This window comes from Misgurnus anguillicaudatus, chromosome 5 (assembly GCF_027580225.2).
Source record: "Misgurnus anguillicaudatus chromosome 5, ASM2758022v2, whole genome shotgun sequence".
NCBI classification, from domain to species: domain Eukaryota; kingdom Metazoa; phylum Chordata; class Actinopteri; order Cypriniformes; family Cobitidae; genus Misgurnus; species Misgurnus anguillicaudatus.
This window is the reverse complement of record NC_073341.2, coordinates 41,137,540-41,162,306: the sequence shown is the minus strand read 5'-3', so window position 1 is coordinate 41,162,306 and position 24,767 is coordinate 41,137,540. Positions and strand designations below refer to the sequence as shown.

Here is a 24,767-nt window from a genome sequence, read left to right as displayed (position 1 = left end):
CAACAACTTTGATTGACAGCTGCTGAAACACAAGCACAGAGAGACGACACACTGGTGAAGATTTTAAAGATGCAGAGATGGATATTGCTGAAAATACAACATCTAAACCAGAGTAACTTTACAAGCCTGTCTATTACAAAAAAGACAAAATCAACCATCTATAATATAACATCTGCAGTTTTATGACATTTAATAAAATAAATAAATTAATTTATCATGAATTCTTTGCAATTAAACCTAAAAAAATAAGACTAACCAACAGCACTACTTCATATCATTTAATATGTTTTGTTTAATCAAAAGTTGAGTTTTAAAACAGATTCTTTTCATAACATTTCTTTGGGGGGGGGCCACGAAGCAATGTGCCATACAAAAGGGGGGCCGCACGCTGAAAAAGATTGAGAACCACTGTTCTAGTGCACAGCTATCATCAAGAGCTCTGTGGACTGTTAAAGGAAATTAATTCTGTCATCATATAATCATCCTCATGTTGGTCTAAGTCTGTGTTTCTTTATTTTGTTTAACATATTGAGAATATATTTTGGTCATAGATGATAAGCACACAGTTGATGGTACATATTGACTACCATGGAAGTCAATGGGTACCATCATCAACTGTGTTGTTACCATCATTTATAAAAAAAATATCTTCTTTTGTGTTCAACAGAATAAAGAAACTCACACAGGTTTATTTTTTCTTTTGTGTGAATTATCTCTTTAATTCTGTGTAATGTTATTGATGTGTTTGTGATGATACAGAAGAGGAATTGGATGGACAATGTGGTTTTAATTTCTTGTAGTGTTAGACCGTTCTCAGGAAACTTTATTTACAGAAACATCTTTGTCTTGATTCATCCCAAACTTTCACTTCATCTGATCTGATTCACAGTACCTGATTCTGTGTGTTTTCATGGGCTTTAGTGTGAAACATTGAGGTGTCTGGAAGACAGGAAGAGGATCTGTGCACTTCCTCTTTACTTTCAGAGTTTCATCAGGACAAAACCAAAAGGTGTGCGACTGTGTGTGTGTGTGTGTTCCTATTACAAACATGACTGTGATAAAATACTTACAGTGAATAAATCTATTAACTAGTCTGTCTCTTTCCACCATCATTTGATTTTCTTTTGACATCAGATCACTTTTTAATGTTGCTGGAATCAATAGAGAGTTTAATTTCTACTGTCAACGGTTTAGAGAGATGTTTATTTGTTTGATGGAAACTCTCTTCTACTTTTTTTTTCTTCTTTAGAGGAAGTGTATTTGTTCAGTTTTATTTATTTTTTTAAGAAAACCTGTCCAAAGGATAAAAGTTGATTAAAGTGAAGTGTAAAAAATAACATTTGTTTTATTGGTTTAGTCCAAAAGTTATGGTGATGTATATAAAGATGAGTATGTTGTGTAACTGCTGTGTAAAGTGTTTGTAATTTGTGTTAATAGATGACAAATTCCATGAATAAAATATATTTATTCTGTTATAAAGCAAATTAGCATTGCTTTAAAACACCAGATCTATACATTTATAATGATTCAGCTTGTGCAATTGTTGAATTTTGTTTTTTATATGAATTTATTAAGCATAAATACAATGATTGATTGGCAAATGAAAATCATTTCATTCATGTAGATATTCTTATAAAAATAATCAAACGGTCAGTACTCATTCATAAAGAATTAATCAAGCCAGAACATTTCAAACAACAAACCTCCATTGAAGGCAATTAGCATTATTAGAATTTATGAAAGCATGTATAAAAATAATTATAATATCAATTTTCTTTTTACAATTATATTATTTTCATTAAACAATCTGGAATCTTTCTAGTAGAATAAACATGAGCTTTACGTCTTCTGAGATGAAGATACTTTCACAGATTTCTATATACATTTTGTTCACATTAAAGACATCATACAGTATATTCACAGCATGTTTGTCAGTTTCTGTACAGCTGTCCATCAGTGAGCTCTGTTCATTCCTCCCCACTGGTCTTCTTTTCCTCACTGACTTCCTCCTCATCATCCTCTTCATCATCCTCTTCATCATCCGCCTCTCTAGCCTCCAGTGCCGGGTTACAGATGGCAGGACTGTACTGGCTCATTCTGTACAGACTGTCTTCATCTTCCTCACGGCTGGAGCTCTCACCTCGGACGCTCTCCCCGTCAGACAGGGACAAACGGATCTGCCCGTGGTTCTTCTGTGACAGATCAAAGGGTTCCTCCTGACCCACGCGGGTCAGAATCCGCAGCGGGCTGGAGAGACACAGGCGCCCTCGACGCCTAAAGACTTAAAACACACAACAAACGTTGTCATGATTAAAGGTGCAGTGTGTACTTTTTAGAAGGATCTCTTGACAGAAATGCAAAATAATATACAAAACTATATTATCAGAGGTGTATGAAGACCTTTTAATAATGAACTTTTATGTTTTTACTACCTTAAAATTAGATGTTTTTACATGGAAGTCACTATTTTGTGCCGCCATATTTCAACAGAAGCCCTTAACGGACAAACCTTTTTACTAAGTTATGTCCGACGATGACGTGTTTTTCCGATGGCGGCTACCATAGCTTCTTTATGCGTTTCAAAACAAGGGGTGACCAGTGGACTGAGCCGTTGGTTGCAATTCACAACCTCACCACTAGATGCCGCTAAAATTTACACACTGCACCTTTAAATGGAGGTCTTCACAATACACACAGCAAAAATGACTTTCTTACTTAGTATTTTTGTCTTGTTTTCAGTAAAAATATCCAAAAATTCCCAAACTAAGATGCGTTTTCTTGATGAGCAAAACGACCAAAAAAAAATAAGTCCAGCTTCTACACCAAAAATATAAAATTTAAGTGATTTTGTGCATAAAACAAGCTAAAAAATCTTCCAATGGGGTAAGCAAAAAAATCTTGAACATTTTTCTTAAACACTAAATTCAAGAAAAATTTTGCTTACCCCATTGGCAGATTTATTAGCTTGTTTTATGCACAAAATCACCCAAATTTGACACTTTCTGTCCAAAATCCAGACTTATTTTCTTGGGTCGCTCTGCTCATCAAGAAAAATCATCCCAAATCTAAGAATTTTCCGACACTTTCACCGAAAACAAGACAAAAAAATCATTTTTTTGCAGTGTAAGTAAGAAAATCATTTTTTGCAGCGCAGCGATGTATTAAATACTACTGATGCTGGTCTCACCTCGAGCGTCCAGGCCTCGGTCCATGATGCCATGTTTGACCTTCATGTGACGCGTCAGGTTTCCCTTTAGTGTGAACTTGCTGGCGCAGTAAAGACATTTGAAGGGTTTGCTGTCTGAATGCAGGTGCATGTGACCCATCAGATTATGCATTCTGTTAAACTCCTTTCCACACAGCTGTGAGAGAGAAACCAGTCAGTAATATCACACATCAAATACTCTTTCTGACCAATCTCAAACACTGCAGAGAATATACATCACATTCTCTTAAGACCCAACCCTAACCCTACATGTGCTGTATATACTGTGAGTAAACACATTACTACTCTAAATCACGCTTTCAGTTTTGTCTACAAACACATTTCTCCTGGTAAAGTTTAAACTGATGATGATTATTCTAAAGCTGAAAGTGAAATGAAGATATAGGGACACACTGAAGGAGTCATTGAGCTTTCTGCTGTCCTTCCTCTGCATTCTTTTTATTTGGGTGGTCCTTTTCCTCCCTTTTCCTTCACGAGGAGAAAGGGACTGTAAACTGTCCGATCGGAGCGTGAGAAAACAGGAAGGGCTCCTGAGCACAAGAAAGCGAGATGAAATCTATTTGCGGGGACTGTTCTCGAGGGACGAGAGGCCATTGTTACAGTCAGTTTGCACGGCCGCGATATCCTTCCTATAGATGAGGAGACACCTAACTGCCAAAAACGTATCTGGTCATCGTTTGGACCGCCCCAAAACAAGAGGTCCAAAACCAGCAGGACTCTACACTGTAACAACAATGAAGCATCAGATGGTCTAACGCTGTGGATTGCATTCGCCGTCCACGTCAACTCTTACACTACGAGAAGCAGCTCTGCATTACAAGAAGTTTCCATTAAAAATCCAGTGACGCACCTTGCATTTGTAGGGCTTGATGTCCGAGTGGACGATCATATGAGCCTTTAGCGTCTGTTTCTGGACGAAGCTCTTGTAGCACAGGTGACACTGATACGCCCTGACGTTGGTGTGAATGAGAACGTGACGTTTCATGTTGGCGAGCAGCGTGAACTCGCGGCCACAGATGCGACACTTGTGCTCCTTCACTCCCTAAAAGAGACACGCATGAGAACCCAAACGTCACTGACCCACACGTCGGCCTGTTTTACACATGTTGGGCTTTTGCCTGCTGCAACTCTATTCAGAAAATCATGAGTCTAGTTTTTACCACATTCAACCAGAGGCGTGAAAATGAGCCAGACACACACACACACTTTACCCTTAACTACAAATTTGATCCATTTTCACTTTAATATCTAAAAGTGTCGCCATCTCTTATGTTTACCTTATGCGTCAGCGTGTGCTGCTTGAGATGATGCGACTGGACGAACTCCATCCCGCACTCGCCGCAGATGAACGGCCGGATGTCTTTGTGTTTCATGGTGTGATTCTGAAGCTGGCTGGGATACTGAAAGCTCTTGCCGCAGTCTACGCAGTCGTACTGCGCCGGGCCGCGGTGGGCCGCCAGGTGCCGCTTCAGCTGGGCCAGCGTGGGGAAGTCCAGGCCGCATTCAACGCAGACGTTCTCCCGACCCCTGTCGTGCTTCGGCTCGTGGGCGCGCAACTCGCTGGGGTACGCGAAGCCCCGGCCGCAGACGCCGCAGCTGAACGGCTTGACGTCGCTGTGCTGCATCATGTGTCTCTTCAGGTGGCTGGTCTGCGTGAAGGCTTTGTGACACACCTGGCACTTGTGCGGCCGGGCGCCCTGGTGCGTCAGCATGTGCGTGTGCAGGTGGCTCAGCTGTTTGAAGAGCTTCCCGCAGAGCCTGCAGCCGTGAGGTTTGATGCCGCTGTGGCCCAGGATGTGCGTGATCAGGTTGTATTTGGACGTGTACGACTTCTCGCACATGCGGCACTTCCAGCGCTTCTGATCGCCGCCCACGTCGACGTAGTAGCTGTCGTCCACGTGGACGTTCGGGGCCGGCTTGTCGGCGGCGGTCGGGCCGGGTCCGCCGCCCTCTCGGCCTCTGCGCCGATATCCCGGCGCCTCGCTCTGGTAGAACGGGTTCGGGGAGATGTGTGGCACGGAGCCGGGCAGGAGGAAAGGGAACGGCACTAAGCTGGGATGGAAAGCGGGGAAGAACGTTGCCGGAGCGTGCGTGAGAAGAGGAGAGGGAGGCCAAAGAGGAAGAGGCTTTAGAGTCTCTTGTTTCACCCGTACGCCGTCGTAGCGCCCGACGATGCGATGCAGCCGCAGCCTGTTGAGGTCGATCATGTCCGGGGCGTAACGGTGAGACCCGACAGGTCGAGGGTACGGCAGAAGAGAAAGATCGACCGTTCTGGTGACGTCTGACCTCTGGCTTTCGATGTCTTTTGAATCCATATTGACGGCTGTTACAGCTAGACGTCCTTTAAACCGTCGGTGTTCATGTGGCTTAACAGACTTGTTGATTCACCCATCACCTGTAAAACATGAGTTTGAAGAATTTTTCAATCTTTAGGACGATAGCTGAAGTACAACAGAACAAAGAAAGAGTTTGGGCTACAATCTACGACTAGTTCTGTAAAACAATAAACACGACGGATCCCACAACAAACGAATGAATCTATATAAAGAGAGATATAGACTCTTCACTTCTCTCTTCATCTGAGGTTTTGCTTCTCTGTGTTCATTTTTCACTTCATTAACACAAGAACTTCTCTTTTCCATTATGAACTATTAGCTTGCGCTTCTTTTACAGTAAAACTAAGTCAAACTTTAAAACATCATCATCAGCACCACCACCAGCACCAGACAAACAGAAACACAAATAACATCCAAACATTCAGTAGTACTGCTGCTTTAAACACAGATTCAGAAGATGATCAGACCTCAGCTTATAACAACAGATGGGAAATGTTATGAATGTTGTGCACACAAACACATTTCAATGTAAATCTTCTGGCATCCTTCATAAGACATACAAAATTATACTAAATGCATACACATAGACATCCAGTATATGTTCAATTCTGATCATTGTAATTTGCATAAAACATTATCATAATCTAATATGCCATTTTAGACTTTCACCCCTCACAATGATGTTTTTGTTGCATAAATTAAATCAAGACCAGATCTGTCGTGCAGGATAACTACAGAATTATGTTCACTGCTGTCAAGATGATCCCGACCCCAATCTCAACCCCATCCATCACCACAGCACCTACTTCAGTCAAATGATTTAAAGCTCACAGATTTTAGCATTACATCAGAATAAAGGTCTCCTTAAATGATGATTGTATTATCAATCCATATTAGATGAGTTTCATCGGTCCAAAACTACATCCCAGCACCCGTAAACAGCAGAACTAAAGATCTAACCTGTCTGTCTCTCTCTTACCTGTCGTCTGCTCTGCGCTCCTCACACTGAGCTGGCGGCCTCACACGCAGCATCTGAAGGGCTCAAGAAAGAGAACAGGAACAATCTCTTTGTTCTCATTTTTCAGATGAGTACCTTCGCAGAGAAGGAAGGAAGGGAGGGAGAGGAAGTCAACAAGTCTGTGCTTTCCTGCCCAAAAATAAGGAAACACTAGATACACATCTCCATTCCTCTTCGAAACACTGTCGAGCTGTGAGGACTGGACGTGCTCACCATGACTGCCTGTTGATCCAGACATCTTAAAGACATGACACAAGAGTTAACAATAACATTATCAACATCATCTGCACAAATAAACATGAGAAGTGCATCAATTCTGACATCAATTTGGGGTCAAAACATTAAGGGTGACCTTTGACCCCTAACAATAATTCTGTAGGACTCTCCTCTTTATGTTGCCATATTTAAACTCAACAGCACATATCAACTATAACATTTGCAGGAATATTTATTGTTTTTGTCTGTTGTTGTGTAAGTCACACAAATGTATTATCATGGCGAAAAATATGATTATTCTCGATATTTTGAAACATTGTGTTTTTCAAGACCTTTATGTTGTAATAATTCAAATGGAATGTTTTCCAATAAAGCAATAAGCCCCAAGAAGCAGTGTGTTACCAGTGCAATTTATAACAGCTAAGGGGCGTTGTTAGGCTGTTATAAAATGCACTGTTACCCCACTGCTTTGCGGGGCTTATTGCATTTATAAAATGGTTACTTCATATGCATAGCAGGATTTCATCAAATAAAACACAAATAAGTTGTAATTATATTAGTACAAATATTACTCTTCCGCCAAACAAAGTAGTTCCTCAGAATCAAGTGTGGCTGCAACAGAGCGCAGATCACAAACAACACGGATGCAGCAAAGACACAATGAAAATATGATTAAAAATTGTGGTGTTTATTTTAAAAAATCAACATTTATCTAATTTATATATTAACATTTATATCGTGCAACTGTGGAAGTGATGATCAAATATGCTTGGAAGCATGCTGAACTCTTTCCCCGTCAGCTTTTTTTTTTTAAATTGAAAAATGATCTTCTTTAAATAAACATAAAATATCAAATGAAAGAACAGACGCTCCGCTTAAAAAAAAATCTAGTTTTATAATTTTAATTATGTACTGTATGTCTTTGCAAACTTAAATAGTCAAAACAAAACTCGGAATAAAGGGAATGAAAAGCAGATTTACACAAACAAGAGACTGAGAATGAATACATCAACTTTGAAGTCCATTTTGATGAGAGAGAAAAGCCACATGAAGCTTCAGTCACATGATCAGTGACACTCGGTGTGAGAAATCTCACTAAAACATAATCCTGAATTCAGGAGTGAGATTTATCCAAAAATAAATCTTTAATGAAGTTGATCTTATGGATGACAGCATCATGACCCGTGTCATTTATTAAGGGTTATTAACACTGTTAACCTTTAGACCCTTCAGCAAAGACATGACTTTCAGTAAAACATGATAAAGTTAAAAACGTGTGATGTGTTAAAAGACGGACACCTGATCTGGAGTGTATTCACCTCACCTGTGCTGTGTGTGACCCCCGGTGACCTTTCCTTTGATCTAATCACACTATTAATGTCCTTGAATAATGAAAGTCTCATTAGAGTTAAGCAGTAAAGATGAAGCCGTGTCACATCATTCGTTCATCAGGTGAGTATATAAAGACCTCAGACTGGGTTTGAAAAACATCTCCAGTTTCTCATCTTCTTCTCGACTGATCACAGACAGCTGTCACACAAACAGTAAGTTAAGTGTTATTATTATTATTATTATAAATATATCACAGATATCATATCACACATAAACTCTGTTCTCTTCTCTTTCTGTCTGTAGTTATGTCTGTTATCAGTCTGTCTGTTCTTCTGATCGGTCTGCTGTCTGTCGGCTCTGCCTGCTATATCTCAAACTGTCCAATAGGAGGCAAAAGATCACTTACAGAACTTACATCACACAAGGTAAAAACACCTTTACTTATGTGATTCATTACAGATAAACAGAAACTTAACACAGTTATGAATGATTAACGGAATAGGAGTTGTATATGCAGTAAATGTAATTAATTTATCGTATTCTCTGAAACAATAATATTCAATCATAATGTGTTGTAATAGTTCGCCGCCGCTTTAAATCTAATTAATATCTAATAAAGTTTATGGAAATAACGAAAACGCTTCGGTGTTTCACATAAACACAGCCAAACGAGCTCGTGCCGATTTTCCGCACTAAATTCGGGAGTGACGTCATCGCGACATTTCCGGATGTGACTTCGCTCTCCCCTGCAAAAACAAAAAAAAAAACAAAAAAAAAAACGAGTCTTTACTTTTGTCTTGTTTTCTAGTATAAATATCTAAAAAAAATCTTAAATTCAGATACATTTACTTGGTAAGCAAAATGACTTAAGATTTTAAATATTTAAATAAATTATGAAATTTAAAGGTTAAGGCTTAAAACAAGTAAAATATCTGCCATAAGAAAATACTTAAATACAGTTTTAACTTAATTCAATGAACTCAATTTAAGTTTATTTTTCTTACCCCACTGCCACTGGCAGATATTTTTACTTGTTTTAAGCCTTTACCTCTTAAATTTATTTCAGTAAATCAGATTTCAAATCTTAAGCCACTTTGCACTCAATTTAAGAATTCTTAGATATTTTTTACTAGAAAACAAGACAAAAATACTAAAAAAGACATTCATTTTTTGCAGGGTACTTGCTTGCTTGAGTTTGCAAGGCAGGCTATGAAATGTTTTGTGATTAAGCGCAGAATCTGTTTCAGAACGAGCTATAAAATGCTTTGTGAATTACTAATAATCTTTTCTTTTTTTTTCTTTTTTGAAGCATTTTAACAATTTTAGAATCCATAAGGCCACATGGAGTCTTGGCTTCAATTTCAACTCCAATGTCTTCTTCACTGCAAAAAATTATTTTCAATAAAAAATTCTTAGTATTTTTGTCTTGTTTTCAGTAAAAATATCTAAAAATTCTTAAATTAAGATGCCTTTTTAATGCGCAAAAAGACTCAAGAAAATAAGTCTAGTTTTTAGACCAAAAATATCAAATTTAAGTGATTATGTGCATAAAACAAGCAAACAAATCTGCCAATGGGGTAAGCAAAAAAGTCTTGAAAACTTTTCCCTAAACACTAAATTCAAGAAAAAAATTGCTTACCCCATTGGCAGATTTTTCTGCTTGTTTTATGCACTAAATCACTTAAATGTAATATTTCTGGTCCAAAAACCAGACATATCTTCTTGGGTCCTTTTGCTCATCAAGAATAAGCATCTCAATTTAACAATTCCCAGATATTTTTTTTTACTGAAAACAAGACCAAAATACTAAGAATTTTTTTCTTGAAAATCATTTTTGCAGTGTAAATGTGGTTTAGACTTTCTTTACAAACAATGTATGTTTTATTTAAGTCTGCCTGCAAACAAAAAGCCATGAGACCCAATGACATTCATGTGGAATTAAGAATAAGGGTCAAACCCATGATAATTTGAATGAAAGGTCACATTTTGAGATTTTTAATATCTGTCTGTAGGTGACATCATGCATGAGAAAAAATAAAATGTCATCATCTATATGATGAAATCTTTGATTTGTATGTCTCTCTTTCTCTTGTAGTGTATGGCGTGTGGTCCCGGGAATAAAGGCAGATGTTTTGGCCCCAGTATCTGCTGTGGATCTGGTCTGGGTTGTCTGGTGGGTTCTCCGGAGACTCTGATCTGTATGGAGGAGAATTATCTGTCCAGTCCCTGTGAGACCGGCGGGAGTTCCTGTGGATCTGAAGGTGGACGCTGCGCTGCTCCGGGCATCTGCTGTGATTCACGTGAGTTTATTGGGTCAAGATTTTATTACATCTCAGATACCACAACAAACAGTTCATTCTGTGTAATCAGATATGGTGTGATATTAATGTTGTGTAATGTCCTTCTTTTATATCATTATGGTCTAATATGCTTATGTATGGATATTTTGTAATATCTAATAATTATTAACAGAGAGCTGCAGCGTTGATCAGTCCTGTTTGACTGAAGATAAGTCTGATCAAGAGAACACTGATGAAAACATCTTGATGAGGTTCCTACACCTTCACACGGCCAGCAGAACCCATTGATGAGAACCCATAACAGCCTGTCAATCAATCAATGAGAAGAGCTCTCTCTCTCTCTCTCTCTCTCTCTCTCTCTCTCTCTCTCTCTCTCTCTTTCTTCCAGTCCTGTGCATCTGCCTTCACATCTCTTCATATCTAATGATGATGTTCTCTGTTCAGTGCACAGAAAAAAGCTTTAGTTATACTGACTGTAGATGAATGGAGATCATGTTGAATAAATCTAGAGAATGAATCCGGTTGTGTCTCAATTCTGTCTGTTTCAGAGCTATCACATGACATCATGTGCTTGTATTAAATAAAGATAAGATATGCAAAGCACAATCTATAAGGCAAAGGTTAAGAGATGATTTAGTGTTAAAGCTTATCTGTTCTGTGTGCTATGAAGTTTCAGCAGGTGAGAGTTAATGCAGACGCTGCAGAGATTAACCAAAAATGGAAAAACTGATGTTTGATTAAATATAGCTTGACTAGTAAACTTAACTAGTAGTAATAATTTACTTCTACAATAGTAATCAGATGTGAAGATGATATTTTGTGTTATATCTATAATAAAATACAGTGATTGTAAAACAAGGTTACAATGCTTTCATCATGATGCAGGCATAATTTGCATTACACAACTCTTTCATGCTCCAGTTTTGTTGAATTGGTAATCTTTAGACACACGGTTTATAACTGTGCTCTATTTTTATCAGACTCGTGACTGATTTATCATAAATAGTGGAAGATTATGTTGCATTAGTGATTTGTGAGGATCTCAGTTACATGCAATAGAAACATACAATCATTCAGGACAGTTTCAAGTTTCTTTCATGTGTGAAAGCATCAATATTACATCATGCAACAAAACGTCTGCAACAGCGGCATCTGTCATTTCATGAAGTTTGATAACATGTGATGTCGTAGTAAAAAGGACAAAGTCTAAGGCCATGATCAGATTAGTGTTGGGCCTTCAATGACCATAATATGCTCTTAGAACTTCTTCAGACAAATGATTTCATAGAAATCAACCAATCAGAATCGTCCTCTCTGGTTAATAATTATAAATCTCTGCATATAAGAGTCTTTTAAATCAGTTACTCTACTTTTACTCCACATCTCACCATGTCTTTCACTGGGAAATATCAACTGGAAAGTCAGGAGGGGTTTGTGGAGTTCATGAAGGCCATTGGTGAGTTTCTTTCTTTCTTTCTTTCTTTCATCACTGCAAAAAAAAATGACTTTCTTAGTCTTTTTGTCTTGTTTTCAGTACAAATATCTACAAATTCTTAAATCAAGATGCATTTTCTTAACGAGCAACATGACCTAAAAAATACATTTGATATTTTTTGTCTAAAAACTTCATTTAAGTGAATTTTGTGCCAAAAAAGCAAAGAAAAATCCTCAAGATTAGCATTTTTACCCCATTGGCAGATTTTTTTTGCTTGTTTTAAGCAAAAATTCACTAAAATTGTATATTTTTTGTTTAAAAACTAAACTTATTCTTAGGTAATTTGGCCATCAAGAAAATGCATCTCGATTTGAGAATTTTTAGATGTTTGTACTGAAAACAAGACAAAAATACGAAGTAAGAAAGTCATTTTTTGCAGTGATTACGCCTGAGCTGTATAGGTTTATATAACAGCTGTAAATAAATAGAAATGTGAAGTAATTGTCTTTAAATGAAACACATAAGTATATGCACATCTAACGGCTTTACATGTCCTGCAGGTCTTCCTGATGAACACATCGAGGCCGGCAAAGATCTTAAAAGTGTGTCTGAGATTGAACAGAATGGAGATGAATTTAAAGTCACTGTAACGACTGGACCGAAAGTCCTGAGCAACACTTTTACCATCGGAAAAGAGACTGAGTTAGAAAGCCTCATAGGAGGAAAAATTAAGGTAGGTCTTTCTTCCTAAAAGCGTTTGTGTGCAATAATGATATGCTTTAGAGCAGTGGTTCTCAAACTGGGGTCCGGGGCCCCCAGGGGGGCCGCAAGATGGTGCCTGGGACCCCAGTTTTATAACATTTTATAAAATACATTCAAATATCATGAATTCTGTCTAATTAAACCTTAAAAAAAATAAGGCTACTAACCCGCAAGCACTACTTTGTATAACTTAATATGTTTTGTTTAATTTAAATGTTACATTTTAGAACAGTTTTTGTCATACATTTTCTTTGGGGGAGTCGCGAAGGAATGCACCGTACACAAGGGGGGCCACATGTGGAAAAAGGTTTGAGAACCACTGCTTTAGAGACTACAAATGAACTACAGAAAGAACGTGTTTAACACAAATTGAGGATTAATATTGAGGATAATCTCATGTCTGTCTGTCGTTCAAGACTGTGGTGAAAAAAGATGGCAACAAACTCACAGTCACTCTGGACAAAGTCACATCCGTCACAGAGCTCGTGGACGCCAACACTATTGTCAATGTGAGTAGAAAGCAGATTCATTCTACACGACAAACAATATGACATCATACAATGACTTTTCTCAAATAAGATGATGCTGTTTTCTGTTTCAGACCTTGACTATGGGTAACATTGTCTATAAGAGGACCAGCAAACGTGTGGCATGAACACAAACTCTCCATTAGAAAGAGCAAGCTGTTAAAAGAATAAAAACAACTTTTTTATTAAAGTGAAATATTGTAAGAGTTGTGTGTGTGTGTTTGAATTTTAATGTAATATATTTAAACAGAGAGCAAAAAGCCTCCTGCTTTTCAGATCTCAAAATCTCCTCCTTATTGTTTCATCTCAACTGTGCTCAGATTTTTATAAATACAAAATATGCAAAAGTAACATCATTTAAAGTTTAAGATCTTTTCATTTCAGATCATGTGAGGATCAAACGAGCTCATTTTATATCTCTGTACTGCATTAGTGAAGGTCGCTTTATGTTGATGCTTCAGCAAATCATAACCAAATCCATTATGATACACGGTTCTTTAAGTTTATGTGATGCTGGAGAACAATGAAAACCAAACCACAAATGTAACACTTTCAAACCTGATAAAACTTTAATTATAAAACTTTTTACAATTTATAATGAAACTCAAAAACAATCCATATGACATTTAAAGAAGTGTTTCCAATAAATCTCTAAATATCTAAACGAGTAGTACGTGTGCAGTCATATACAGTGTGTGGAGGGCTGCTGATGTCATTGGGTGTGTAAGGTCACTTCCTGCGGAACAGATTTTTGATGCTCTCATTGGCCGGTTCTGCCATCATCCTCATGGGTTGGTTCTTCAGCGCCGCCTCACGCATCGAGTGATAAACGTACTCGTTCTGTTTAAACATGCGCAGCTCCATCTCTGTCTGCATGCGCATGGCCTGATAGAAGCAAATAAACTCAATTCAACACTACAGTCCAACTATGAACATTCAACTACAGCTGCACGAATATGACACAAAAAAAATCATAATTGCTGATTATTTACCTTGATATTGTAATTGTGATTTTGTCTTGTTGATTAATAGATTTTACATTGATGTTTTGTAATGTTTTATAACTTTAAAAAAACTAAATAAATCAATGTAAATAACAAATAATTATAACAGTTATGTTCTTATTCTGTAAAAAGTGAAAAGTTGGATCAAATACTTTAATTGGTAACACCTTAAAATTTTGACGTTAGGGTAAAACTAAAAGGAAATTTTAAGTTGAATAAATTAAATCTTTTGGGTGTTACCAATTGAAATATTTTTTTGAGTTGATCCAACTTTTCAATTTTTACAGTTTAGTAAAAAATCCAAAATGAATGGCTAAAGTACACGTCAACTTATACATGATAAGATCTCTGATGCATGATTGTATTTGGTGCCCAAACATACTGCTGCACAAATGGAGAGCTGTAAATGAGGCTTTTGACGATAATGTAATTGATTCTTCTGTAATTGTAATCCCAATTAGTATTTCGATTAATTGCACAGCCCTTCATTGAACTATTTTATAAAACGGTTAGTTCCAATCATTGATTCTGATCAATACAGTAGGTGTGCTTTATTCACGATAAAACACGGCTATATGTCCGCTTCACCCAACGGTTCTGTTTATCACTGCGCCCTTTTTGTTTCTTCAAGCAAAGTTTCTTACCTCCAGGTCTTTGGTGATAGGATGGGTCGGCCCGTGTGTGATCATCAGAATAGCATAGGCCTTACAGATCATGCCATGACCGACTTCGATGTTTCCAGCCTGCCAGTGTGTCACTCCAGCTCTCATTGTGGCCATTCCCAACTGAGCGTTGTTTGGATGATACAACTTCCTGTTATAACATAAAAAACACTCTTATGATGCATTCACACACAGCTAAAGCTGGCAAATTCAGTGTTTTCAAATCAAATTTTCATGCATGAATGAAGCAAATTAACTTTAAATGTTTAAAGGTATTGCTGAGGATTTTCTTTTTCTGGGTGGATCATCAAGACTATTGGTCCTCCTAGTTGTCCATCAGGAGTGTTGCCCAATTGCATTTTTTAAAAAGTGGAGAAGGCGGTTCTTTTCTAAAATTCAAGAAAATCCTCCGCTATACCTTTAAGCGTCCAACTAAGTGCGAATAGCGTGATTTATTCGCTTAATACCCATCTGGTGAGAATGCATAGTTAAAGTCCCACGTGCGGTAAAAAATCGAGTTGTTGTTGTTTATATGTCTATGTGGTGTTTTTTATATGCTTTAAGACAAACAATGTGCAATTCATCATTTAACCTGTTAACATTAGTGCTAAAAAAATTAGCGCTGCAAACGTGGAGTTCATGTATGCTTTGTGTGAAACCAGACCTGGCAGTTAGGTGTCTGAAACTGACACATGTAGCATCTATTTTCATATATATCTATGGTCCAAGGTGATGCGACAGAGTGGAGGCGGGGACTAATTTGCATATTCTTATACTAAATGAGGCAGGAGTGTCGAGTTACATTCCAGCAGTTATAAAGCATGAAGAAGTTACTACTGTGACAGGTAAAACTTTTAGATATACTATTATGATGCTCAAAGATGAAAAATGTCTGTTTGACTCCAGCACAACACACACTCACAGGTATCCCTCCACCATCTTGCGTGCGTAAGTAGATGCCTCCTCAAAGAACTGCAGATAAGACAGAACCTCACTGAGCGTGCTCCACATCCTCAGCTGATAGATGTGAGTGTCGGCCAGGACGTTCTCCTGTTTCTCCACACACTCTCTGCAGATCTTCACCACCTACACAAACATCAGAGATGAAAGAATCAGAGACTGATCCTCCTGCTGAACTCTCAAAACCTTATATATACTCTCAGCAGCACGAGTCTCCACAGAGATAAAGCCTTTATACTTAACACCTTCGTCTTTTTAATTAAACCGTTTGTGAGCCCCATTCAGTTCCATAGTATTATTTTTCCTACTATGGAAGTGAATGGGGCTCATAAACGGTTTGGTTACAAACATTCCTCAAATATCTTCCTTTGTGGTCATCAGAACAAAGACATTTATACAGGTTTGTAAAGACATGAGAACATTTTTTAGATTTTTGGGTGAACTATACATTTAAAGGTGCAGTGTGTAATTTTCAGAGAGATCTTTTGACAGAAATGCAAAATAATATATAAAACTACATGATCAGGGGTGTATAAAGACCTTTCATAATGAATTTATGAGTTTATTACCTTAGAATGAGAAGTTTTTATCTTCACACACCGAGGGTCCCCTTACATGGAAGTCGCCATTTTGAGCCGACATATTTCTACAGAAGCCCTTAACGGACAAACTTTTTTTACTAAGTTGTCTCCAATGATGACTTGTTTGTCCAAGGGTGGCTACCGTAGCTTCTCTATGTGTTTCAAATGCGATGGGTGAGCAGTGGACTGAGCCGTTGGTTGCAATTCACAACCTCACCACTAGATGCCACTAAAATTTACACACTGCACCTTTAAGGAGCACCATTCGATACGGTCTCATTTATACAGGCGCTGTAGTTTCTCTAGATAAGACCCTTATGGGTCAGTTGGGATCGTCTTTGAAGCTGCATTGAAACTGTAAACTGTTGAGGTCCACTAAAGTCCTCTGTATGGAGAAAAATCCTGGAATGTTTTCCTCAAAAAACTTAATTTCTTGTCAACTGAAGAAAGAAAGACATAAAGATCTTGGATGACGTGGTGAGTAAATTCTCTGGATTTGATTTTTCTGAAAGTGGAGTAATCCTTTAACTTCTGTTTTAAAGCTGCTAGTCAATCAGATTAGTCTCTACAGCTCTTCATGTCGACAGTATCACATCAAATAACAGCAGCTATGAGTTTTCTTCATCATGTCAGTCAGTGTCTACTGGAAAACTCATTCATACCTCATTGTAGTTTGCATCAAGCCGAGCCTTTTCCATCTTCTCCAACATCTGTCGACTGTATTCTGTTATTTCTTTGACCTTCTCTTCTGGTACCTTCAGAACAGAAACAAAATATAAGACAACATTAAAAATCCATTACTCACTCTGAAGCAGTTTTAAACTACAGTTACACTATTACACTTGTGTGAACATAGAGTACAGAATGGTTTTCACTTTCACTGAAGGTTTCAGATTCCTCCTGATGTGTCTCTTATCTCGGCTAAACTCAATGGCTACTATATTTAACCCCTGACTAATCTCTCAAGACTTCAGATAGACGCGTGAGTGCTGCTGGTCACGGTCTATCCCTTACTTTATTTTAGTCGTGTACAAGCCTGTGAGAAGCATTCATGAGGAGTCATTTACATTTAACACTTATGTTTTAGTATACAAACACATTTATGAAGAACCATACTCTTCTGCTTTATGTTTGTACATAAACTATAACATCTTTACTTTAAAGGGACTTTTTTCATGTTTAAGTTCTATAATTGGGACCCCAGTGCTTGTATCAACTTAGAAAATGTGAAAAAAAGATCAATGCAGTAACTTAGTTTTGGTAAACCATTCTCTGCAAGCATGTGAAAAAAATAGGTTATTGAAATTTGTCTCCCCTTGTGATGTCAGAAGGGGATCTTATTATAATAATACCGCCCCTTAATCTGCACTATCCAACCACAGCACTGACATTTAGTGTAGAGATCAGCTCATTTGCATGTTAAAGGACACACCTAAAAACAGCACATCTACAAAGTGTGAATTTTAACATCTTATAATAAATGATCTGTGTGGGGTATTTTGAGTTAAAACTTCACATACATACTCTGGGGAAAAAATCTTTAAAAAATGTCCTCTTTAAAGTTTCCCAGACAGGGCTTAAATCTAACCCCAGACTAAAGTGCTTGTTTGATCTGTCTTAACTGAAAACAGCATATTTTAACATCTATCAGTGGCATTGTTTTGTTTCAAGATGCACACCAGTATTGTTTTTTGTAAGCTATGTTTGTAAAAACGACTTAAATGTCCTAATATAACTAAACCCTAATCTTGGAGTAATCTAAACCGTTTCTGGGAAACCAAACATCAGCATTAGATTCAATCATATTAAACATTCAACTGATGCATGAAAGTCAGATGAATGAGATTTTGTGATTTAGTCTGACACAGGCGTATGAGTGATAAATGTGATCGAGTGAATGTACCGGGACTTCATCCACCACGGCTCCGGCCATCTTCAGGTCATCTTTGGTTTTGTTGGTGCAATGTTCACAGGTGCAGTCGAAGAAATACTGCTGCTTCAGAAGACGTCTGCGATCTTCAGACAGGTTCAGATAGTCCACATAAGACACGGTCACTTCTTCTCCAGGACTGATTTTACCCAGCGCACGCAGCTCGATCCTGTGAGCCGAGGCAAAATGACAGAATTAAGAGCAGAACGCAGGTTCATCATTAGACCACCAGACAGACTAATGGAGATCAAACATATACAGAGGACAGACAACACTCATACTAAATGACGAATCGCTAGCTGCTGCAAACCTAAAGGTGAGAGACGTGGATATTTTGTATATAGACCGAGATCATATACAAGACCAGAACTTCATCTGACAGCAGTGCTTGAAAGGACAGACAGATTTCTGACAGATAAAGTCACTTCGAGCACATTTACACCTGATATTAAGATGCGTTTTGGTCGATCGGATCACAAGTGGACGAGAAAGACTCATGTCCGTTCACACCTTGTGTTTCTCTTTTGGCCACTTTTTGTCCTTCGAGGAGATGGTTTGTAGGTGAGTCATTAAAACACCAGCAGGTTTAAATTGACATGCACTAATATTATGTCAGAGTCCGCTGCTTGTGTTGTTAGTAAACATGCTGTACAAAGTTTTTTACAAGAGGTTTTTTTAGAGTAAATTATTTTTTAGACACTTTAGTTTTATCAATGAAAGCCAAAAGACGGCCCTGTACACTGTGTGTTTGCGCTAGAAGTCAGGGCCGATGTAAAAACATTACACGTTAGATCAATAGGCAGTGTTTTGTTCAAACACATTCGACCACATGAGCGTCTTCATCATAAATGCAATGCGTTTTCGACTACCTTTGAATGTGGTCAGAAGTGGATGAGCTCAAAATGTTTTATACCCCGTGTACACCTGTCTTTAGCGTCGTCAACGTGTCATCTGATTGACCAAAACGCCAAGTGTTAACACCACAATAGAGTTGTAAAGAGGAGCATTTAGTTATAACAGCTGTGGAGTCACAAATGTGCTGAGAGGATCTGTTGAATTAGGTGTTGAAGAGATTAGAGGTGAGAACAAATGAACCAACTACCCATCAGCAACAGTACAACTAATAGAAAAAGACCTTCATGTGTCCTGTATGACTTTTCTGCTTTCATGGAAAATCGCCAAAAATGATGTCATACAGAGAATAAGTCAACCGATTGGACCTGACGGTCTCTGGTAAATGTTTGCTATCAAGATGGAAAAGAGTGACGTTCTCAACCTAACCAGCAAGCAATTCTAGCCAAGGCTTTGAACCGGTTCACTAAACGAAAACCAGAAACTTTTGATGTTTTGCAAGGAACAGAAAAGAAACCAGAAACTTTTCAAAAATATATGTTCGTTTATTTAAAATAATGGTAACCGGTTAATACTGTTATATTTTTCCTTCTTCGACAAGATTTTTGTGCAATACTCTGTGAATTCACTTTCGGTCGTCGTTGACTCATCGGAGAAATGAGAAGCTTGCCACCAGCAAGTAGCCTAACTTACTCAAGCCCAAGTCTCTAATGCTCAATCATAAATGGGTAAATATTGTAGGCTACCAAGTATCTCAAGTTTTTTTTTTTAATACTAATTAGTGGCGTGGATAAATTTGATCTTTTGCACGTGTTTCAAAGGCTTGCAAATGTTAACACTTAAGTGATTTTAAACAATTTAACCACAAACTGACGTTAAAATGAGCAATTTTCTGTATGCACAGACGCACATGCGGTTGAATGTGTCCGGTCCAACTCCAATCAAACGTGATTATCCCAAAAAATACATTTCCTTTAAAATACATTTTGGGAATAAAGCAATGAAAAACAACATAATTTTCACTTTATGTGGAGCGACTGTTTATGCTGCATCTTCTTACCGAAGCGCTGTTTGGATTTCGTCCTCCGTCTCTGTGTGTGTGTGTGTGTGTTTAGGTGCACTCAAAAGTGCAAACACGGAGAGACGCGTTTCAAAAAGCAAGCGAACAATTTTTCTGTTCTTGACAGGACACATACAAACAAAATGATCTCGAAATATCACAGTATTCTTTTTCTAATAAAACATTTGTTTAAGTTGTTTGCCAATAGACGACATGGCAGAAATTGTCCTTGTCTTAATTCATGTATAATGCTGAAACAAATGTAGGCATGTCAGAATTACAGTTATGCCGCTTACCTAATGTAGACTTTTTTAATGTTTGATGACAAGATAAAGACTTATGTTATGTAGAGTAATAATTTAAGTTTAATGTCCTAATGATCAGCCTACTTATTTGTATGTCCCACAGCTGACATGGAACGTTATTAACCGGTTGGGGAACTTTATTTTTTTGTTCTAACCGGTTCAGGAACGTCAATTTTAGAGTTGAATCGAAAACCGGAAACGTTAAAATACTGTTTCTGTTCGGAACGAACCAACTGGGGAAAAAAATCTGGTTCAAAGCTCTGATTCTATCTAAACAAGGAAAAATTTGGGCTGTCAGTGTCAGTGAATGTCTTATCGACATCTAACCATAGCCCAAGAATAAACGATGCGTATAAACTTTGACCATGTAAAAGAAATGAAAGCAAACACCTTGAACACCTGTTGACTTTGCATACATGATGGAATACAAGACTCGCTTGTAACCAAATTCAAGGTTATTTAGGGTAGAGGTGGGTTACTCATAGCTGGACTATATTGGGTATTCGTCATTTCATTGTCTCGGTTTTTGCTTGCTGGGTTTCCTTTGGTTTCCACTGAAGACAGTCGGTCATACAGGTATTAAAGGTCATGATAGTGAGTAAATAATATCCCTTTAAGGCACAAAAATAGTTGTTAAAATATTGATGTTAATAGCAGTGGGCTGTGTTTGGGTAGTTGATTGAAGATGATGATAAGGAGGATCTGACACCCACCTCTTCTGTGAGTGATACGCTGTATCAAGAGCCGATTGACTGAAAGACAAATAAACAAGCTGTTTGTTTCTCTCTATCTGTCTGTACCAAAGACTGAAGGAAAGAGATTCAACTGGAGACAGGACAGAGATCAACAACAAAACAACCACCGAGGAGAAGAATCACAGCAGCGGTTACAAATATAGAAATACAATTGATGATGTAAATTCACATACACACATCAGTGTTTTAATAAACCGGATGAATTATGATTTATAAGAACATCTCTTTGTTTCCTAACAAACCTAAACTTGTGTTGAGAAAGATGAACTCCTCTCAGGCCAAAGCACAAACATGAAGATTACAAGAATCCCACCGCTGGGTTATTCCCGTACGAGCGTCTCACATTTTCCACCTCTTTCACTTCAAACTCTCACTTCCTCTACACATCTGAAATCTGACTTTCACCTGTCTGATCTCACGCTCTTCCCTTTGACGTGTGAGGACGGACGCGTGACTTACTTGCCGTTGTTGAGGATAATGGTGCAGTTTGGCCAGCAGTCGTGGTTGACCAGACAAAGATTTGGGAACAAGCCGACACCCACCGCCTGAAGCCCTCTCTGATCGCTCACCATGAATCCATTACAGTTGATCTGACATTAAAAGATAAAGTCACGTGTACTGATCAGACTCATCTCAACGACCGCATGAGTTCAACATGACTGAAACATGACTTACCACTCCGAGGACGTGTGAAACGCTGTCTACTGTGTGAGGTTTGCTGGAACGAGGCCAGTAGTCTAAGAAATTGTGGATGTCGACTTTGAAGTCCTTGAGATCTTCCTCAGGGATGTCATTGAGGTGATCTTCTAACTCATCCAGGCTACTGAGCTGTAGATCTGAGACGATACTGCCGTGCTTATCTGTACGCCACATGATACGAGCGGCGAGACTAAACACACACACACACACACAAAACTTTTAAACTTTATCCTTTACTGCAGGTATTGAATTTTAATTATAGTTCCTTACATTCTGACCACCTCGGTTCAAACTGAATTTAAAATGTTTTCACAACCCAATGAATAACCCTGATGTATACTCATGTTTAATGTGAGCTCTTTCAGACTCTTACCGGACATTTTCATTGGGTGCTTTGCCGTAGCTTTTAATGGCGGCACATTCAAGTTTGTGTTCCTCCCAGGCCGCACGCTGACACGTCCTGTCGCAGTACTGCGCAAACCTGCACTGTCCACAGCGCTGGAGCTTCTCCTGACGCCGAAAACAGCTGTGACAAACACTGGCCGCGTGACTGTACCGGAGAAAACACAACACACATGACATCATCATCATTCGTTCAGTGTTTACAGCTCTCTTACATTCAGATTGTGATGACTGAACTCAATGCATTTACTCTAGTGCTGATCCAATAAAACATCAATGGAGTACTGAAGTCTTAAACTAAAGGCAGGGAAACACCAGAGACAGGTGTTCAGTCCATAACAGGACAACACACACAGGGACACACACACACACACACAGTAGCTGGTTTAGGCTGGTCCTCCCAGCCTGGCAAAGCTGGTCAAGCTGGTAAGTCAGCTGGTCTTCCAGCCTGACCAGCTAAGTCCAGCTAGACCAGCTTAAAAAATGACCAAAACACAACTAGACCAGCTTGCTACACCAGCAATACCAGCTAAAACCAAGCTGGGACACCAGCAAAAACCAGCTTCTTAGGTGGATTTTTCAGTAGGGCACACAGACACACACACACACACACACACACACACATGCACACAAAGACGCATACACAGAGACACACACACTCTCCTACCCACCCACATATACACCCACCCGTGACCTGCATGTCTTTGGACCGCAATAGAAACCGGAGAACCCAGAGATTCGTTGTTCTCCATATAGTAATTTCAAACGTATTACTAGGACTTACAACTTTCATTCAAGATTAAAAATCTCTTCAAAATCTGTTTATGGTGATCTGTGGAAATGATGTTTCATAAAGACTGCATTGAAAGGTTTACAGTGCCACGCTTGTATCTGGATATATTTAAAAACAGATTTGTTGTGGTGGATGACACAGATTCTGCTCTGCCCCATTTAATCTATAGCCTGTTGTCTGATGTGTTTATTTCTGGAACCATCCATGATAATTCTCCTCAAATGATCTAAAAACAGTTGATCATTTACAGTTATGAATAGCCCATCACACAAGTCACACATAACATGACAGTACAGAATGTCCTGTACAGACTCAATGCAAACATAAAGAGATAAAGAGTTAGGAGCGAGATCTTCAGCTCTTACGTCATGCGGCCCTTCTTTAAATAACCCGAGCAGTGGTCTCCAACATGGTTTCCTCTCAGAGTCTGATATTTGCTGGCTTCTTTTATGAATGTTAACACTTTAAACAATGATAAAACATATCAACAAGTAAAACAAAAAAGTAGTTTTATCCATTGTCGTTGCCCTTGCTCACAAAAAGGTTGGAGACCCCTGAACTCGAGATTATTGAAGGCCCTGCAGTCTGCTCTCATTATACTCTTACCTGTCAAAGACCACCGAAGCAAACGGAGGTTCAGCAAATAAAACATCTCCAGCCCAAAGTTCTTTAGTGGCCCGCAGACCTCGGCCTTTTCCTGGAGAGTCAAATACTTCCACAAACTCCATATCTGCGCTCAGATCCGTCTTCTTCCAGTCAATGAGGTTTGTTTCTTGCCAGACGGGCACTTAATAAAACAGTCGACCCCCCTTCAGCTGTACCATCTTACAGTCAGAGACAGGGGGGTGTTAGATGACCGAGACAGGGGCGACTTCTACACCCCCAAATTCTGTGTCAAGGACAGGAATCAGTGCATCCACTAATGCCAGCTGGACGTTTTAACAACTCATAATTGGTTGCAAACGGGTCCCTGTACTTTACATAAATGGGTTCTTCCAGTCGTAGAGCTTCTCATTGGAGATTCTGGAGGATATTTTTGTCCCTCAGCTGGAGCCGCCAGTCAAGAGACGTGTGGGGGACAGAAGACAGCTGCCATCACACGGACACTCGCTGGACTTCATCATGTGTCTCCTGCTTCCAGCATTTTCCCTTCCACACCGTCACGTTCTGGTTTCTTCTCACAGAGATCCAGAAGATTGTGACTCAGCTGTTGGTCCTGAAATGAAAGAAAGTCAATCATTGTGATTTCATTATTCAGTCACAAACTGACTTAGTAAAGTGTCTTTCATTACGGTTCATTCACAACAGACACCTCGTCTCATTCTCTATGAGCGCTTATCAATGTTTGAAGTCTTGTGTGAAATCTGCCAACAACAAGCAAATCAAAACTTATCTTACATTAAAGTTTTTAAACGGTAATGATCGAGTGGAGTTAAACCGTCTCATTCTGTTGACTAAGTGATAATTATGATTTAATTTTTATATTCCTGATGATTTGCTGTGATATTTGTTTGTGTGTGAGTCTCAATATTCTCCTGATCTCCACATGACCACATCTGATGCTCCCACAATTAGTGATGGATATTAAACAAATGACACAGATTGTGTGCTT

The 24,767-nt window shown here is 38.6% G+C and overlaps 4 protein-coding genes across 6 annotated transcripts; 2 read left to right on the top strand and 2 right to left on the bottom strand.

Annotated features, from left to right (window-relative positions):
* Positions 1–1,720: 1,720 nt before the first annotated feature.
* znf366 (zinc finger protein 366) lies at positions 1,721–8,339 on the bottom strand. 2 transcript variants are annotated; one of them, XM_055167295.2, is made up of 6 exons: positions 8,121–8,338; positions 6,542–6,818; positions 4,504–5,621; positions 4,077–4,268; positions 3,188–3,362; positions 1,721–2,281 (listed from the first exon to the last, which is right to left on the bottom strand). In XM_055167295.2, exons 3-6 carry the CDS (start codon positions 5,539–5,541, stop codon positions 1,968–1,970), a joined length of 1,719 nt encoding a protein of 572 aa, XP_055023270.2. In that variant the 5' UTR covers positions 5,542–5,621; positions 6,542–6,818; positions 8,121–8,338; the 3' UTR covers positions 1,721–1,967. The 2 variants fall into 2 exon arrangements, with proteins under 2 accessions (XP_055023270.2, XP_055023271.2); XM_055167296.2 differs by lacking the exon at positions 4,077–4,268 and having other exon boundaries at positions 8,121–8,339.
* Positions 8,194–10,945, top strand: LOC129413586 (oxytocin-neurophysin 1). The gene is made up of 4 exons (XM_055167302.2): positions 8,194–8,340; positions 8,432–8,553; positions 10,224–10,428; positions 10,601–10,945. The coding sequence occupies exons 2-4, from the start codon at positions 8,434–8,436 to the stop codon at positions 10,714–10,716; spliced, it is 441 nt and encodes a 146-aa protein (XP_055023277.2). The 5' UTR covers positions 8,194–8,340; positions 8,432–8,433; the 3' UTR covers positions 10,717–10,945.
* Positions 10,946–11,725: 780 nt separating this feature from the next.
* On the top strand, positions 11,726–13,358 carry LOC129413587 (fatty acid binding protein 1-B.1). The gene is made up of 4 exons (XM_055167303.2): positions 11,726–11,884; positions 12,424–12,596; positions 13,042–13,134; positions 13,227–13,358. Exons 1-4 carry the CDS (start codon positions 11,818–11,820, stop codon positions 13,278–13,280), a joined length of 387 nt encoding a protein of 128 aa, XP_055023278.1. The 5' UTR covers positions 11,726–11,817; the 3' UTR covers positions 13,281–13,358.
* A 338-nt stretch (positions 13,359–13,696) lies between these two features.
* smyd1b (SET and MYND domain containing 1b) lies at positions 13,697–24,100 on the bottom strand. 2 transcript variants are annotated; one of them, XM_055167298.2, is made up of 10 exons: positions 23,762–24,100; positions 22,334–22,510; positions 21,937–22,150; positions 21,721–21,851; positions 21,220–21,258; positions 18,263–18,458; positions 17,022–17,114; positions 15,741–15,904; positions 14,801–14,969; positions 13,697–14,037 (listed from the first exon to the last, which is right to left on the bottom strand). In XM_055167298.2, exons 1-10 carry the CDS (start codon positions 23,881–23,883, stop codon positions 13,882–13,884), a joined length of 1,461 nt encoding a protein of 486 aa, XP_055023273.1. In that variant the 5' UTR covers positions 23,884–24,100; the 3' UTR covers positions 13,697–13,881. The 2 variants fall into 2 exon arrangements, with proteins under 2 accessions (XP_055023273.1, XP_055023274.1); XM_055167299.2 differs by lacking the exon at positions 21,220–21,258 and having other exon boundaries at positions 23,762–24,086.
* Between the last annotated feature and the right edge of the window lie 667 nt (positions 24,101–24,767).